Genomic DNA, 18,623 nt, shown 5'->3' with positions numbered 1-18,623 from the left:
TCTGTGTAAGTTTAATATTTGTTTGAATTTTTGAAATTCCTCATTGATTTCTGTTCGTATTTTCATCGTTGTTATTGATTGGTGATATTTGCGATTAAAACGCTAGACCTCTCGTTGACTCGTGAATTAGTCAATACAGTATGATTGGAATTTGTTAATGTTAAGTTGCAGTAGGCAGTAGTAGATAGTGTTTTTATAGCTTACCAAAACGAAACGAGTCCATGAAATATAGGAGTAATCTCAAATTGTTTACATAAATTAAGGTACAGTATATTAGTACTAAATTACATATACTGGACGATTGTATTAGTGTTTGTTATGGCTGATAAAGAATAACACTTTCCTTTTCCATAACAATGATTTTGTACTACTGAACTAGATAGCTTTATGTTTTTTAGCCCATATAGATGTAGACCTAACGAGGCTCCCTCAGACTGCCTAAACTTTTTACTGGACAACTGGGCACAATCAGATTGGGATAGCCTAGCCATGTGCAACCATCCCAGGTTCATACTACACTACTAAATCTGCAGGAGATATTTTTAATACTTGGATTAATTCAATACCGTATTTATTTCAAATACGCCTCCCTCAAGTAAAAGCCCTCCTAAAAACCCTCCTGACCTAATTGGATCTGTGTATAATTGGCATACAACACTGCTTATTTTGTATTTAACTGGACTTTTTACCACGAAGCAAAAGAATTTATCAAACATCGGTGTACAAACTAGCATTTTGAGGACCATGGGCTTATATTTGGTTTTAGTCCTAATTAACATGCACAGTATTTATGTTTGTCATGCAATCATTCTTTAGTCTGCAATGTGTAAAATTCTCACTGTTGGAGCAGTGGGTATTTGAGTATGTGTCTGTACATGTTTAAAGACCCCTTCCCTGCAATTTTGGACGTTTTTTGGAAAATAATACATATATATCACTTTAAAAACATTAAACCATGTCATTCCTTGTCTTAAATGTACGTTTTATGGTAAATTATGATAAAAAGTGAGAAACAATGCACTACCTAAGTAGCTCGCGGCGATCGACCTCTCGTGGACGGTCTTAGGCCTAGCCTAGCTAGGCTTAGTTTTGTAGGCCTAGCTGGTAAACATCGATAACGTACGAACATCGTACGCTAGCTATATACCTAGCCTGACGTTGTATAGTTGCTGCATTAATTGTCTTTCTATTTTTGCCAGACTCCGTTGATACAAATTGGGGAAAACCCGGTATTTTCGCTGAAAAGTTAGGAGTCTTCCATTTGTTTTGACTTCACGATCGATCGAAAAGTGGGCGAATTACAGGTGAAAAACAAAAATATCAATCCGCGCGCAATGCATTTTGGGATTTATAGCGGGCCTCTATAATTATTAGAATCGATTTATTTTTCACATTTTTAACCGTTTAAAGACGAAAAAAGTTATCGCAATAGGACCATATAGTATTATTTTTACATTAAATATAGTTTGTGATCTTAAAATAGATCTAAAAAACGTAGGGAATGGGGCTTTAAAATACAGTTTGCATCAGTGTTAAACCATGGAGTAAAGATTTACTCCATGGTTAAACAGTACATTTCTATCTACAAAATTATTCCCTCTCAGCGGGTAATTTGTTTTGTGTGATAATTGTGATTGCTTGGTGATGATTATGGCTGGCATTGATGAGGATTGGAAATCTTGCAGTTGGCCTCCGGGCAAGAATTAAAGGACACATGGCCGCCGCAGTGAGGAATTATTTCACCACTACTTTCTGAATTCATTGTTTTAATGGAGTCGTATCAACAGTGGAGTCTGCTGCTATGCAAATTATAGATTTCTACTTGATTTTATTCATGCAATATGTTTGCAGTGGTCACTCAGAATATGAAATCAATATACTGTACAAAGTTAAATTTGTTATAATACGATATTAAAATAAAAGATTAAAAATATTTTCTTGACTCTCGCAGATTACGCATCTTCAAAATGATGTATTCTATACTATGATAGAGTTTACATAAATCTTTCCTGACATTGATGTGTTGTTTGTACAGGTATAGGATGCTGTGTGAGTATTAGTACGGAAGATGTATGTCGGTTCTACTCTATGGTTTTTCATCCTCACAGGGTCAGACACTTCATTTTTTTAGGTAGATCACCTTAGCAATAGTTCAGTGCTATTTAATATACTCAGTTAGCAGCATTGCCTATGCGAACGTAAGGTGCGAAAAGATATTTGTTGCTTTACATTTTACTTTCATGTTTCTAAAATTTCTTAGATAGAAAACAGGGTTGCACATTTTGCAATATACCTGATTATAATATGGTTGTCTAGCAAGACAAGTTTTGGCTGAGTATAATTAATTACTCAAGTAGCCTGTCGCTAGACTAGCCAATGTATGCAAGGAGTCAATCAATAGTCAAACGCATCTCATCATGATTTCCCATGTGACCAGGCCAGTAGCCATATAATTTAACTATACGATACCTGGATGTTTACTTGTGTATTCTACAGCTATGGATACTGGCAGCCGTACTAAAAGCCTTGGGACAGTACTGGGTTGAGTGTACAGTCAGTAGGTGAAAGTTTATCGGAAGACTTTGATAGTTGGTAACCTAGCCTACCAATAGCTATTACAACTACTGTACATGCTTATACTTTATTTAATATGCTCTAAATTCTATGACATGAATACAATCGATATTATTTATATTATTAATGCTCTAAAAATTATACTTGAGATATTGAAGTTATTAATTAGTTTACCAGATACAATTGTTATAATAACAATAAAGCTCTATCTATACACTATCAAATTTATATGACAAAAAAATGTGATGTGCCCATATATGGACATGGTGATGTCATATCACTCGCATCACACTTTTGATATTGTAGACAAAGCTTTTGAATCCTCCTTTTGGACACCTATTCAGAGGTCACCCCTATTGAATGTATCCCATTGTTTTTTCAAAGCCGATTCTGAATAATTTGGTATTTTGCTTATTGTTTTTAAACTGATTTCTTTATCTCCAATATGGGTTCTACTTAATACCAGAGAACGCATTCATATTTAAACAGACTTTTTTTTTTAATTATGAGAAAAATATTTATTTTAAACACATATCCTGGTGGAGGCACCAGGATTTTTAAATTCTTACAAATTAATTTATTGAAAGTGAGCATTGTATTTGATTTACAGTAGCTTGATGATTAAACAATGTCTGGAACCGTAATAAAATATTCTAATATTGTAGTAATGTCTTATTTGCTGAAAACATTAGAACATCATAAATGAATACATTAATGTTAAAATGACTACTGCTTTTCATGTCATTTATTGTCTACATTATTCACTGATTTCAGCTGCTAGATTTCATTTCATAGTTTTGTTTTTGTGAGTTTGAAAGAGTATTTCATCAACAGCAATACTAAGTGACTGTCTCAGCCTCAGGAGACTTTGCCATACATAATGTACATCTATAAATAACATTTATTTTCAGTGTGTATTGTGATACTTTTGACAGAAAATATGAGAATTTTATCAGTTGATTGTAGGTACTGTTAAGGGAAATTTTGTTATTTGTTAATGCAACTTTAATACCACGTTTTAAAGATTGTCCCCCTGAAAAATAAAAATGTTTGCTTGACTATGCCATTTTAATGTCACATAGATATTCACTTTGACCAAAAATTGGATACCGTATTTTCCGGAGTATAGGTCGACCCCAAGTATAAGTCGACCCCCAACTTTGACCTAGAATATCGTTGATTTTGGTATGACCTGAATATAAGTCGACCCCCAAAATCGGCTAATAACACAACTTACTTTAAAGTTCAAAGAAGGCTAGAAATGTATGAAATGTGGTTGTTTGTTTATACAATTATTAAAGTGTAGGCCTAATCAATATCGGACGGACGTAATCACAACGGCTTCGCCGCCGTCTTCGCCAGCCTATAATAAATGACAGCGATGTAGCGTTACAGTACTTGCCATCAGCGATGTTTTTTCGCGTCACTCGAATAAATTAAAACGAGTTTTTCGTTAGGAGGCTTATTAATTGTACAGGCGAGTAGTTGTAAATCGCGTTATCTGTAAATGTACACGCGCCGGACTGAGGAGAATTTATTTTATGAATAGACATGCGCAGTAATTGTAATTACGAACAAACAAACAAACTGCGCATGTGTATAGATGAAAATATCGCGCAATAACAAACATGCTGCATGGACATTCCAACATCGTGTAGTTCGTTTTGTGGTGTGTGTTACGATGTTTTCGCGAGTGAATACGAAGCATATGAAACACAAACGAAAACTATTTATTCTTAATTATTTTAATAAAAGCGTAATATAAACATCAAAATTAATCTTTGTTATATATTAATAGTACTTGTACCAGTACTTGTTGGAGTTGTATTATTTTGTACAATGTAGGTATTATTAAATTGAAAACTCCTGTGAGTGATTGATGATAGGCCACTGACCTTGCTAGGCCTTGACAGCTGACGGCTTTTGAACGAATTTTTTCGGCTTGATTTTTTTTCAAAAATCGCATGGTCGGAGTATAAGTCGACCCCCTGATTTTGCAATTAAAATTTTCCCACAAAGTCTCGACCTATACTCCGGAAAATACGGTAAGAAAAAAATGGTTTACCTAAAAAAGTAATTTAACGTCAAATTGACTGGAATTCAAAGGATTTTTGGTTGAATTTAACTGTTTTTTTGTGTCTTTTTATTAGTGCAAACATTATTTTTGTAAAGTTTTTTCCAACGGAAGTGATTAATTGAAACTGAAATGGCCTATTCAAAGTTTTTTTGGAATACATCTTTAAGAGTATAGTATTTTAAATGAATTAGTACATTTTTTAAGCTGTATGCATCAAAAGTACTTTTAAGCTACCACTTTTTTTTAGTGAATTTTAAATACAACAAGTAAACAATCGGTCTAGATCCTGCAGTAAATTGAATTACTGCAGTAACAACCTATAACGTCACTAGTACTAATTCCATTTGGTAGCATTAGAATAGAACAAAGAAGCGTTGCTAATGTTGTTAAGCTTCCCGTTTATATCATATCTCTATGATCAACAGTTTTCAGACCTTTAGACTACTACTTATTATCACCAAATGTTAATGTTACACGAACGTGACCAGTCAGAGGCTTCCAAACCGACCAAAATTCATCAATGTCTGACTCAACTACTGAATATAAAGTGAGCAAATATTGTTTTAGAGGGGTAGCTTAATTTATTTAGAACACACTGGTTGTGACTCACAGCAATGTTTGATGTATTTTTTAAGCCAACTATTGTTGATAATTAATCGTTGCAGTTTGATTCTTAGCACATGCATCACCATATTGAATGTATTGAACATGTGTAAGCAATGCGTACAACTTGAGCATGTGTAAACATTTTGTTTTCAGTGTAGGACATCAGAGGTATGATCTCTTTTCATCAATTATTATGGTATGTAGGTGAAACTGCTATTCAGGTGTCACCTTCAGGACCCAACAAAATGTCCTCTTAATAGGGGTGTTCCCTTTATAGGGGTGTTCCCTTTATAGGGGTGTTCCCTTAATAGGGGTGTTCCCTTTATAGGGGTGTTCCCTTTATAGGGGTGTTCCCTTTATAGGGGTGTTCCCTTAATAGGGGTGTTCCCTTAATAGGGGTGTTCCCTTAATAGGGGTGTTCCCTTAATAGGGGTGTTCCCTTAATAGGGGTGTTCCCTTTATAGGGGTGTTCCCTTAATAGGGGTGTTCCCTTTATAGGGGTGTTCCCTTAATAGGGGTGTTCCCTTAATAGGGGTGTTCCCTTAATAGGGGTGTTCCCTTTATAGGGATGTTCCCTTTATAGGGGTTGCAGATATGCCTCTTATTTGTTTCAAAGAAAAGTGTCCCCTTAATAGGTCTGCCTATTGTAATCCTATAATGATGACATCACATCTATTGGTGCCTGCATGGCGTTTTAACTACTGTAGTCACTAGAACATTAATATTAAATACCACTATAACTATAAGAATATTTTACTATGAAAATATAACCATTAGATACTTTAATTTATGTGTGCTATGCTTAGTTGATGTTGCAATACCCAATAGAGCCTATGTCATTGTGTAATAACTGCATTAATTCAACCCATTACTAGATTGCAGTATTCGGTATTATTGTCACATTGTAATACTGTATGTCCAGGGATATAGGTACAGATGTCTAGGGATTTGTGTAGAAAAATAAGGATGGGCAGGGAAAATATAAACAGTGCTTTTTAATAATAGGTACCCAACATTGTTTTCGGCTGATCCAGGATTTTGAAAAAACAAGCACGAATGTGTGATACTCGGGGTACAGCAAAAAAAGCTGTAATGACGTCATAAGATGGGATGTGACATCACATACACATCAATAAGCTTGCAACTACTGTAATATGGCTATACTGTACCATCTTCGAGACGTCAGATGACTGCATCCGGTTTGAAATTAAACTATAACTTTGAGGACAAGTCCCTGTAGTATACCCATGCCAAATCCCAGCTCAATACTACAACGAATAAGGAAGGAGTAGTACTTTATAAATCGCACTTTTTACTCAATATTGTCAGGTGGAAGAGAAGATAAGAGAGTCCTAGACTCGGGTACCCCGAGTAAAAAGGGCGGGAGGTGGGGGAATGTGCCTAAACATTGATATGAAGTTCTGAATTTAATTTTATGTCTTGCATAATACAATTTTCGAAATTTTGAATCCCCACCCCCTTGGAGTGGTTGCTGTGGTAAAATTAAGCTGTGTGGAAGACTTCAAAAAAATGTAAGCTTTAGATTGGGTGGAGGACTCCAAAGGTGGTATCTTTGCCCACGTCAGCCAAGCACAAAAACCTCCACCCAATCTAAACAGTGGGTGAGTGGCCGAGCGAGTGGAACCGTAATTATGTAGCCATAACATCGGCAGGGGTTCGAGTAGGGGGTTACCCCGGTGTACTAGTACATCACAGCCACTGATCACCAACTGGGGCCTCTGGGAGACCAGTCTTTGACTGAAGAGGTTACCCAGTATAAATATATATTTCAATCAATCAATCAAACAATTACACTGATTCTGATTTGAAATAGTTATTAATATTAATATATTTCATCATTCAAGAATTGAATCCGTGATTTATTGAAGACACTCTATACTTACTTAAAAACTAGAGTATTGATTCAAGACAGATCCAGTTTTATTGATTTCTTTAAGTAGTTGAAAGTCTATTTTCTTTTAAACCTTTCACATTTCACTACTTAATTCTGTCAGTGATGCTCATCAAAAACTTCCTTAAAACAGTAAATTATGAAATGTGATCCAGGTATGACACCTATGTCAAAAGATCAAATTACAATCAGTAGCTTATGTTTACAAGAGAATCAGTCTTTTCATAGATTTTTCTGTATGTTGTTTAGTGGCCTGATTAGTGTGATATCTTCGGTTCATACAGTAGTGTTGTCAGCATTGTAGGTTGAAACGTTATTTTTTAGGGTTGTCCGCATTAAGCCGTGTTGTCATGATGCTGTACCTTTAGCTGGGTAGGTTAGTAGTCTTTTTTGTTATTCACACTAAAGTAGTTGTCAAGATTCTAGACCAACATGCCATCATGGTGGTCATTCTTTTAAATTAAAATTTAAGTTCTCACGCACAAATTGGATGAGGGACTCATTTGGTCGAAAAGCTATTATATTATGGAATTCGTTATCGGAGGATGTAGTAGCTTCAAGATCAACCAATCAATTTAAGTCCGGTCTTGAACGGGCATGGTCCAACCACCCTCTTAAATTTGCGCCATATTCAAGAGTTGATGTAATTATCAAGAGGGGCTTATAGGCATAGCCTAGCCTCGACTCCGGACCCAGCATTGCTGAGCTCCGGAAACAAGTAAACAAGTAAGTAAGTAAACAAGTAAACCTGTTTCCCAGATCATAAAGCTATGTTGTCACTGATACCTTTCATATGGCAAGTCAGTAGTCACTTTAGCTTATTAGTTTTCAAGATTCTAGAGCAAACTACCATTATGGTACCTGTAATTAGAAAGCTATGCTGTCATTGATATCTTTAGCAAGTCAGTAGTCTCATGGTACCTGTGCACTGATGAGCAGTCTCTCCAGGGTTGTCAGTACAAGGCGATGTTGCCATTGTGACTTTCACTAAAACCTATATTATAAATGTTCCATGGTGTTTTTCAACCATGTTACGATCATCATCTAGGTTATATGCTGACAATGGCATATTTAACAGCATGTTATATCGTTCCTTACTACTGTCATACTGGGAAGAATTTGTAGAGAGCTGTGTATTCTTTCAACTGTACATACTGTCACTGTTTAATATGTGTATATACCAGCGCAAGTACTTTGATCTTAATACTGGGTCTTCTGAAGTCTATCAAAAGCATGCCCCCTGAATTTTCACTATGCTGGTGCCAGCAAACTAAAGCTCTGTCTACACAATCAAACTTTATGTGAAAAACAAATGTGATACCAATATAATGGACATGATGATGTCATATCACTACCATATTTAGGCATATCATTACCATATTTGGGCACACTTTTTTTGAAAAAAAACCAGTTTGATAGTGTAGCTTTAGACCTGACATGTAAATAACTCTTTTCTATGTAAAAAAAATTGAAACTCCTTATGTATTGCACATTCACCTTTAGCAAAGAATATATATCACAAGAATGAGTATTCCGCGATTTTTGCATGAGAAATTTGTAACAGAAAGCTCCAGTGAGTGATACCCGTCCTCATAAGGGCGGATTTATACATACTAGATAAGACTTGATTTAATAGATATTATACATGTCACATTAAATAGAATTATGATAATATATTTTGCAATTGTAAACTATGTTATAATACATATTTATTAACAAACTAGTGTACATTCACTTTTACAGACAATTATTTACTAACATGCTTCTAAAAGGCCTAACACAGCAACACCAAAAATCAACGAATCGTTACTCAGCACGGCCTATTCTTTACCATTGCCGCATACTACTCTACGCCCGGTAAATTAAGTATTGTTTTTATGATATAAATTAGTATAAAATACATGTTATTAATAGGACAAAATGTCAAATGTCATTAACATTTATTTGTTTTACCAGAAACAAGTTAAATATAGGAATATTATTAAACTATCCTTTATGAAAACGCCTAAACACCAACACGCCCGGTCACGCTATCGTATCGCCCGGTTGATAAAGCAAACTGTTTATACGACAGTTTTTACTAAATAAATTGCATAAAACGAACAATTAAATATCCAAATAGTATTTAACATGATGTTGGCATGTAGTTGATTTTTTATCATGAAAATACTACCGGTGGTCCAGCCTTTGATTAGTGAAACCGTCACAAAAAGTTGTATACATCCCAGATACATCCACACTTATGGCGGCGCCCTACCACATGGACAATATTACTGTTACAGGGAAAATCGCGGATTACTCATTCTTGTGATATATATTCTTTGCCTTTAGGCACTACCTAGCCTATTAAATATCATGCTGTTTCTATGCTTCCTAGGTACAAGATTTGTAATATACACAGTGATGTACACATGTTACTTTAGTTTCGTTTATCATTTCTCCTTGTATGCTATTAGCTAATTACAACATGGATTAGACACTTTCCTGTCCTCTTTAATTAAAATGAGGTTAACGCTGTCTTACACGATTATTCTCCAAACCCAAATGACATCGTTTTGTAATTAAACTGGCTAGCCACTAATTGTAATTATTAATTAAGTTTTAATTAACAGAACGTTCTATACCTGTTATTTTTGTCAATTAACCTAATTTATACTTAAAAGTTTAAATTTGAAGAATAAAGCCTTGTTCACACTGACATAAAAAATTGAAGTAATTAAGTCATGGGTACTTTGCACTTGGATTATTCACATGTTTAGTTTCATCATGGTTTTGCCTTGATGTAACTTTTTAACTTTTAATAGTAACATGGTTAGTACCTTATGTTGAAAGTTATACTAAACAGAAAGTGGTTGTTAAGTATCAGTTAGCTTGGTCAGTTTAATTGAAGACACCCTATTTAACCAAATTCAATTAGTCCAGTCTAATATCAGGCTGAACTTAAGCTCTGTTTAAACTATCAAACTTTGACCAAAAAAATGTGATGTGCCCATGGACATGATGATGTCAAATAACTACCGTATTTGGGTATATCACTACCATACGGTTTGTATCACATTTTTTTGTCACAAACTTTGATAATGTATTCAATAAACAAACAACATCTTTTTATGATCTTATATTTTCAAACAGACCCATCATTTCATATTAATGTTGACTATGTTTTATTATTTGTATTGTATTTTACAATATGTTTTTTAATAATTATACTGTATATTGTTTATTTTACAGTATATCGGTTCATATTTTTAAAACAAATATTGCAGATAATAGTCTCAAGTTGTGCTGAATATCTGAGAATTTACATTCTCTTTGTAAAGTTTTGAATAAAATGCTTTTAATGATGTTTTTCTTTCATTATCCAATCCAATAGATGTTGACAAATGTATTGTTGTTAATGTGATGGAATTATACATTTTATGTCATTTAAATAAGCACTGTAATATTACCAAATATCATTTGCCAATTTATGCAATTGCATGTGTTTTTTTACATATTTATTTCTTATTAATACATCATTAAACTAATAATCATTTCTTTTTCACGCATTTCTTTAAAAAACAAAACATTAAAACTTTTTCTTTTCACCTGCTTTATTTTTAGTAACTGGACTGAAAACGCGCCACGTTCATTTTGCGAATGGTGAGCCTTACTGGCACCTTTTGTTGGATCATTTTGTACTCTGTCGTCACTTTTAACATTTAAAAATACTTTGCATGTACCCATAACATTTTGATTAAATTCAGCCCTTTTTTAAAAATTATTTTTTTTGGGTCTTATCTTTCAGTTTAAGTAACTGTTACTATTATCAATTAAATGCTGTAAAAACCTATGGTATTTTATGTTGTTGATTTCGGTATTTTTAAAAAACAGAACATTTTGTGAAGAGTGGCAAAAAAGGTCATAGCACCAACTGCTAGACATTTTTACTGCAGTAATCAACCATTGATGCAGTAATTTCAAAACAAGATCTAAAACATTTAGTACATGCAGAGTGTACGAGTATGAATTTTGTGCATAATGTTCAATATGTGTTTTTTTTGTTGGTGATACTTATTTTGCTTTGTTGTCTTTCTGTTGTCTGGTTTTATTAGCTGTCACTATCAGTCACTTGGCACGTTCACATTGTTTAATTTCATCATGATCAACTCAGAATATGAAAATAGCTCTCATAAACCTTTGGGAGTGGTGTGGGAAAGATTTTCTGTGGGAAATTTTGCCATTTTTTAATCAGACCTACTGTTTTATTGGGCAACAGCACAGTCTTATTATTGGCACCCTCTATGGTACTACTGTGGTCAACCTGCTGACCATTAACTACTTGACCATTACAAGTGGTCATTCATTCTAAAGGTTTATCTTCACTTGATCCTTTAATATTCACTCTAAGGTCAGGATTTCTTACAAAGCACTATTCTGAATTTTAAAATTTTTTTTTATTTATAGATTTCCTAAATTTAAACAAAAATATGGTCAACTTTTCCAAACCAATCTTCCTATAGCAAAATGAGCAAGCAAATAAAATCTTAAATAAAATGCAATTGTTAAAACCCAAGACACAATTTGGAAAAGCCCTATTATTGTGTCTAATTTTTGGAAAGTTGACTAAAGATTGCTTTGGTTTGATTCCTTTAAATATTATTTCCTATCCACACCATTCCTTTTTTTATATACCAATCCTAATTTATCCTAACACTTTCCCTTATCATTGTATATATTCATTAGATTTAATTTTTTTTTTTCGATTGTTCAATATTTTCCACAATGCGTGTGTTAATATCAATTTCTAGATACCAACGTGATGATGATTGTAGGTGTGTTATTGAAATGAATATATTAAGTATATTTTTTTATTAACTTTAACAGGAGGTTCAATTGTAACAGATATTATAATATGCATCTTTGCAAGGCTAATGTTTATAATAATCACTGTACTATAATATCTGCAGGGCTTTGGGTATCCTGTAAGCCACATACGCCTACCTTAATAAAGAGTAATAGATTAATATATACTGCAACAGACTGATTGTGAAAGACGAACGGGAAATGGAGTAAGAGTAAAATCTATAATCTCAAGGTTGTTCTCATTTTTACATCTATACTATACAGTAATATTACTACAATATCATAATGAAGTTTTAAAAAAAGGCTATATACCTTATTATATCCTCTGGTTTAATCCACTCCCTAGAAAATGAAAATGGGCCCATATTGGGATGTATACCCAGGGAAAGCCTGGTTCACGAAAAAAAAAAATTATTGCTAAGCATTTCTTATAAAAACTCATCTTTAACTGGCTAAAGAGAGGACTACACCCCGACCAAAAGTCAATACTGGGACTGTACCCGGGGATATGAATGTTTGTGACATAAATTATGACAGCTGTATATCCTTAATTCAATTGTCATGTAGATTTTAATAAAAATTTTTATATTACATAATCTATATGTCTCAAGGTCAGAATTCAATTGTTAAAATGTATTCACAATATAAAATAGCCATTGTAGGCAATTAATCGAAAGATCTGAGGCCATAACATACTTTCTCATTTGTGGACCTTCATTTATGATATTTAAGGGTACAGTGGTCTGATCTGTGCTTACACTACAGTCGTAACTTAGTTTTACCGAAACCAACATCCACTAATGGCTCTATATTATAGTTATAATGACATTATCATAATATATCCTTGATACAAGTGCTATGTCTCTCTGCAAGTGGTAATCTCGCATACATTTAATACACTTCACATGAAGTCTATCTAATGATGTATTTTACTATTACAACCAAATGTATTGAATTCATCAACAGCTTTCAGTTACCAATTAGTAGCTAGCCAGGATTTTTTCAGGGGTTCTTTTTGCCGAAGTGCCTTTTATCAACCTAGAGACTAGTAACAGTGGAAGTGGTGGTAAATATGCCGAACTAGCCTACGTAATTTTGATTGTTTGTCTTTTTTTGTGGAAAAAAGGCCCGCCCTATATCCTGGCTACAGGCTTGTTTTCGTCAAATTTTAGTAATTTATAATATCCTGGATTTATAAAGCACCTAATGTTGTGAAACCAAGCACTGTACGTTGTATTACGCTGGTCAATATGGGATTGGCCACGTATGGAACATATACCCATGATGCAGCTTGTGATCAGCTCAAAGTTGTGTCTTGATCTAACCAGGTACCCATTTGTACACCTGGGTGGAGCGAGGTGAATGTATAGTAGAGTGTCTTCTTGCCTAAGGATACAAGTAATGCGACAAGAGTTGGATTTGAACCCACAATCTCACTATCAGTAGTCGGACACTGTGCCACACTACCGGTGCATGTTCTGCAGATTTATACAAAGACACAACCCATTAATACATCTGACTTTATTGCGTAGACAAGGTCTAATGAATATGATAATTTTTGTCATTCAATATCCCATTAAACAGCTGTCATATTTGTTATCACAAGAATTGAACTATGTCCTTTGACTTTGTTTAAAAAATTTCAAAATATCTAGTTATTTATTATTTTTATTTTAAAATTTAAAGGATTGAAATGAAGGCAAACCTCATTTATTTAAGGATGCAAACAAGTTACATTAATAATATAATAGTAGTAGTTATTATTTATTAATATAGTTATTGTAAAATCATCTTTTGCTAAAATAAATGATCAAACTATGTCATTTCACTAAGTAAAAGGGTAAATCATAGTGTAAATAGGGTATTGCATTTGTGTATTACCTTTTTGCTTGCTTCCGAAATAATCTAAAGAAATTGTGTTCTGTTCGTTGCTGTTCAACTTGCATAATTTTAACTCGTTTGTCAAAAATGTGCTAAAATAAATTGGCTTATAACAATGTGTAGAATCCATTGCTTATCCTGCAAGCTTGTACCTAACGTAGGCTGTGTAATGATCCATTAACATGCCTCCTTGTCTGGTCCTGATTATTACGGAACCATAATATAAATAAAGCTGATCATAGGCAGCTGTAGCAATATCCAGGCACTACTTGTATACATTGTAGTCCTATTTAAATAGGATTGCGATATGCAGACAAGCCTGTAAAAATATTGGAGAAGCCTGTTCCTATATTTGGGAAGCCTGGTCCTATGTTTTGGAAGCCTGGTCCTATATTTGGGAAGCCTGGTCCTATATTTGGGAAGCCTGGTCCTATATTTTGGAAGCCTGGTCCTATATTTAGGAAGCCTGGTCCTATATTTAGGAAGCCTGGGCCTATATTTAGGAAGCCTGTCCCATATTTGGAAAGCCTGACTGATCTTATATTTGGGAAGCCTGGTCCTATATTTAGTAAGCCTGGTCCTATATTTAGGAAGCCTGGTCCTATATTTGGAAATCCTGGTCCTATATTTAGTAAGCCTGGTCATATATTTAGGAAGCCTGGTCCTATATTTAGGAAGCCTGGTCCTATGTTTGGGATGCCTTGTCCTATATTTGGGAAGCCTAGTCCTATATTTGGGAAGCCTGGTCCTATATTTGGGAAGCCTGGTCCTATATTTGGGAAGCCTGGCCATTTGTTGTTAACGATGCCTAGATATTGGCGAGATATTTGAATTCCAAAAAGTTGGTACAGTATCTATTTAAATAAGAATTTTTATAGTAATTATCATAAATTGCTTTTTGTATTAAGCTGATGATGTGTTTTTTAATTTTTAAACTCATTGTGTATGTACAGTAATCATTGTGTTTTTATAATACCTAATGAAACCTAGTACAGTATGATGTAATTTACATGTCACTATATGAACATGTTCACTGTCCAAAAAGACCTTTTTTTACAGTGCTCTTTCGTTTTCCTTTTCCAGATACTGACGACAAAAAAGAAGAAGATAAAGACAAAACCACTGACAGTGACAATCAAGCAAAGCATAGACGACCTGGTAGGTATTACCTAACCCCATCCTTTACAATGGATCCGGGGGGTGGTGTCTGTGAAATCCAGACACCTCATCCCTACCTGGTAGGTATTACCTAACCCCATCCCTTACAATGGATCCGGGGGGTGGTGTCTGTGAAATCCAGACACCTCATCCCTACCTGGTAGGTATTACCTAACCCCATCCCTTACAATGGATCCGGGGAGGGGGGGGGGGTGCTGTCTGTGGAATCCAGACACCTCATCCCTACCTGGTAAGTATTACCTAACCCCATCCCTTACAATGGATCCGGGGGAGGGGGGGGGGGGGTGCTGTCCATGTAATCCAGACACCTCATCCCTACCTGGTAAGTATTACCTAACCCCATCCCTTACAACGGATCCAGGGGGTGGTGTCTGTGAAATCCAGATACCCCATCCCCCCCACCCCTAATAAATCTACTTTGTTTTTTGTGTATATAATAATTGTGAAGTGTGTTTTTTTTCTCTCTCACTTAAATTAAATAATCATATTATTTATATATACTGCAGATTGGATATATCTTTTATTTGGAGGACCAAACTTAAAGCCTTGGCTTAATGCATCCTCTTCACACAATTATATTTATTAATTTAGCAAATCATCTGTATATTTTCTTATATTATATTCTGTGAAACACTAAACTTGAAACTTGAATTTTTAACCCCAGGTTCTTGTAATAATAATACGTCGTTCTTTTAGTGCTTAATGCACAAGGCCATATTATTATCCCGGTCATGTTTGGATCAAATGCGTCTGCAAACATACTCCCATAATGCTACTACTACTTATACACCGCCATGCTATGGCCAGGTTTATCAGATAACCAACCTATATTTAACAAAAAAATGTATATAAAACTCCCTAAACATCCCTCCCCTTCCCGCCATCTTTCAGCCTCAATGAGTACAGTAGATGGCTTCAGTAGTCAGTTTTGTCAGTCTACACAATCAAACTTTATGGGACAAAAAAAATGTAATGTGCCCATGGACATGATGTTATATCACAACCATATTTGGGCATATCACTACCATATTTGGGTGCATCACACTTTTTTTGTCAAACTAGTTTGATAGTGAAGACAGAGAATTACAGGAAAAAATACTCTTTTATGTTGGTAGCAGAATATGAACAGTCATTGGTTGATGTTTAAGGTTGTGTTGGCTGATGCTAGGAATCACTAGAGCTGTTAATAATATGAGCTGTGTGAATACTTGTGTAGTACATACATTAGCAAGTATGTATGTAAAATTAATGATGTGGAGCATGACGACAAAATAATGATGTAAAATGTTGGAAGCTTATGTATCGAGTGTGTTGTAATTCATCATTGTAGTAATAATTATGTGGATCTAGGGTGGGTGGTGTGATGTTTTTAGAATGAATATATATTATATGAGGATTGTTGGTGAGGCTACTATTGAAGTGATGTGAAAAATTTGATTAAAGAAGCTAGTTGGTGAAGCTACTGTGCCATAGGAGGTAACAATTACTACAGGGCCTTTAATAGCTACCAGAACGGTTGGTAAGGTTTCAACCTGACCACTTTTTAACAGAAATGTTGACAACTGGAAGGTGTTTGAGGGCTACACGTTGTAGAACAAAACGCTTTCTTAATTATTTTATTCCGTACTCAATTAGACATTTTAATAACCGTTGTTATGTCGTTGAATTTTGTTGCTATGTAATTTTATTGTATTAACCTTTTAACTTTGAGAAATTGTATGTCACATGAATCCGTATGGACAGATTAAATGAACTATGAACTGCATGGGCTGGAAAGGGAATTATTCCCTTTTTTGCGACCACCTCACCACTTTATTTTCCTGGATATGGCACTGTACTAAGGCTTGTTGGCTAGTTACTAAATGTTGTATCTACTGTATAGACTTATCAGACAATTTAGAATGTTTTGCCCCACCTCAAATTAGTGCAAATGCATCATCATCATGATAAAGCTATTTCCAACTGTTTATTTTAGTATCGACATGTCAAATTCCAAATTATTATAAAGATAAATGGACAAGTTAATGAAACCAAATTAATACTTTGACTATTAAAGTATCTTAAAATTTTTTCGTTGTATTGTTTGGTTGTTTAAAAGAGATTTGAGATTGGTACTTATAATTCATAGCTTTGTGTAGGTAATGTCGGTAATTTATCACCTTACAATAGAGAATTGTCAATTTATAACAAGTTGTCATTAATTTTCTGTTTATCAGGGCATCATTTATAAGGAGCGCCTGCGCGACCGCGCTCCTCCGCGCTCCTCAACAGGCTTCGAGGAGAGCAATTTATCGCGCTCCTTAATTTTCAAAATAGAGCCTAGATTTTGACAGTGTTGACTTTTCTGTCAAGAGGCCTAAAAACACGTGGATTTTTAAAAGTTAAAACCAATCTAGGCCTAGGCTAATAATATATAAGCTAAGTTATAAAGCTACAAGCCTAATGGCAGTCCCTCGTTTTTAAGGATCGCGAGCGCGATCGCAATCAACAACCTTCGAAAAGGAGAGCAATTCATCGCGCTCCATCTCACAGTGCGAGGTACCAACAAAGGGGATTCCCCTGCCTGCGCGCATTCAAGGGCGAGTTTACTTCATCGCCTCATAGTGCAACCAGTACGGTGTCATAGAAACACCTCCTTTACAGGAAGATCAAGTCCCAACCAATAATTTTTCCCTTTATGTTTTTATGGAACGAGTTAATAAAATATATTTAATTTTAAAAGGAAACATTAATATAGGAGGCCTAAATATAATGTTTATTATTTAAAAAAGCTTAGCTGCTGGTTGCTTTAATTAAGTCATTTTGAAGATGGATTATTTCTTCGAAAGTTCTAACCAATTTTGGTCACTCAAATCCTCCTCAAAACACGTGCTGATGTGTGACGTCAGCATCTTCTAGAAGCTCTCTCAGCCCTCCCCTATTGTGCGTGCGCCCATGTGTGACACATGTAAACACGATCAAATATCTTTCTTAATTATTTTAAAATGACACTTTGTAACTTATTATCAATATTTTAATGCCTGTTGCATGTTAGAATTGTATAATTTATGAATTGCAGGTAAATACTTTTCAGGTTTTCTGTCTGATTTCTAGGCCAACAAGCTAGGCTAAAGCCTAGGCATATGATATAGTTGGCCAGGACAGGATTCTCCAGGCTCCTGAAACCCAATCTACCCAGGCAGGCCATAAAAAAAAAATTGGCTTGAGTTTTTTGTACTGTAGAATAATACGATCCCCACGGAAAATATTGGGCGCTAGTTCCGTTTCGCACCTGTTTTTATTTCGACTTCTTTTTGACTCCAAATTGTTAAGCAGCTTATTGTGAATACTACACCTTAAAATTGGGCCTTATAAGTACTTTTATGAAGAAGAATCACATAAAAAGTAACAAATAAAACCTTAAATTGATGATTTTACAGACATGTTTCTCGCGCATACCGTTCGCGAATTTAGCATACTCGAAGTTCAATATTTTCGTTTCTATGGAGCGCCAAAAGAGCAACAACAATAGATGGTTAAAATCTCAGTGGAATGCGTCTTCTTTTAATG

General features: G+C 34.7%; 1 protein-coding gene across 8 annotated transcripts in view; it reads left to right on the top strand.

Annotated features, from left to right (window-relative positions):
* The window catches only part of LOC140054039 (uncharacterized), a 78,223-nt gene that overhangs the window by 36,844 nt on the left and 22,756 nt on the right, over positions 1-18,623 (top strand). For all 8 annotated transcript variants that reach the window (XM_072098850.1, XM_072098853.1, XM_072098854.1 and 5 more), the window contains exon 3: positions 14,979-15,053. In XM_072098850.1, the coding sequence (XP_071954951.1) occupies positions 14,979-15,053 (75 nt within the window). The remainder of the gene's footprint in view (positions 1-14,978; positions 15,054-18,623) is intronic.

Source organism: Antedon mediterranea, chromosome 7 (assembly GCF_964355755.1).
Source record: "Antedon mediterranea chromosome 7, ecAntMedi1.1, whole genome shotgun sequence".
Classification (NCBI taxonomy): Eukaryota; Metazoa; Echinodermata; class Crinoidea; order Comatulida; family Antedonidae; genus Antedon; species Antedon mediterranea.
The sequence above is the reverse complement of the archived record's forward strand: the minus strand, read 5'-3'. Positions and strand labels throughout refer to the sequence as shown.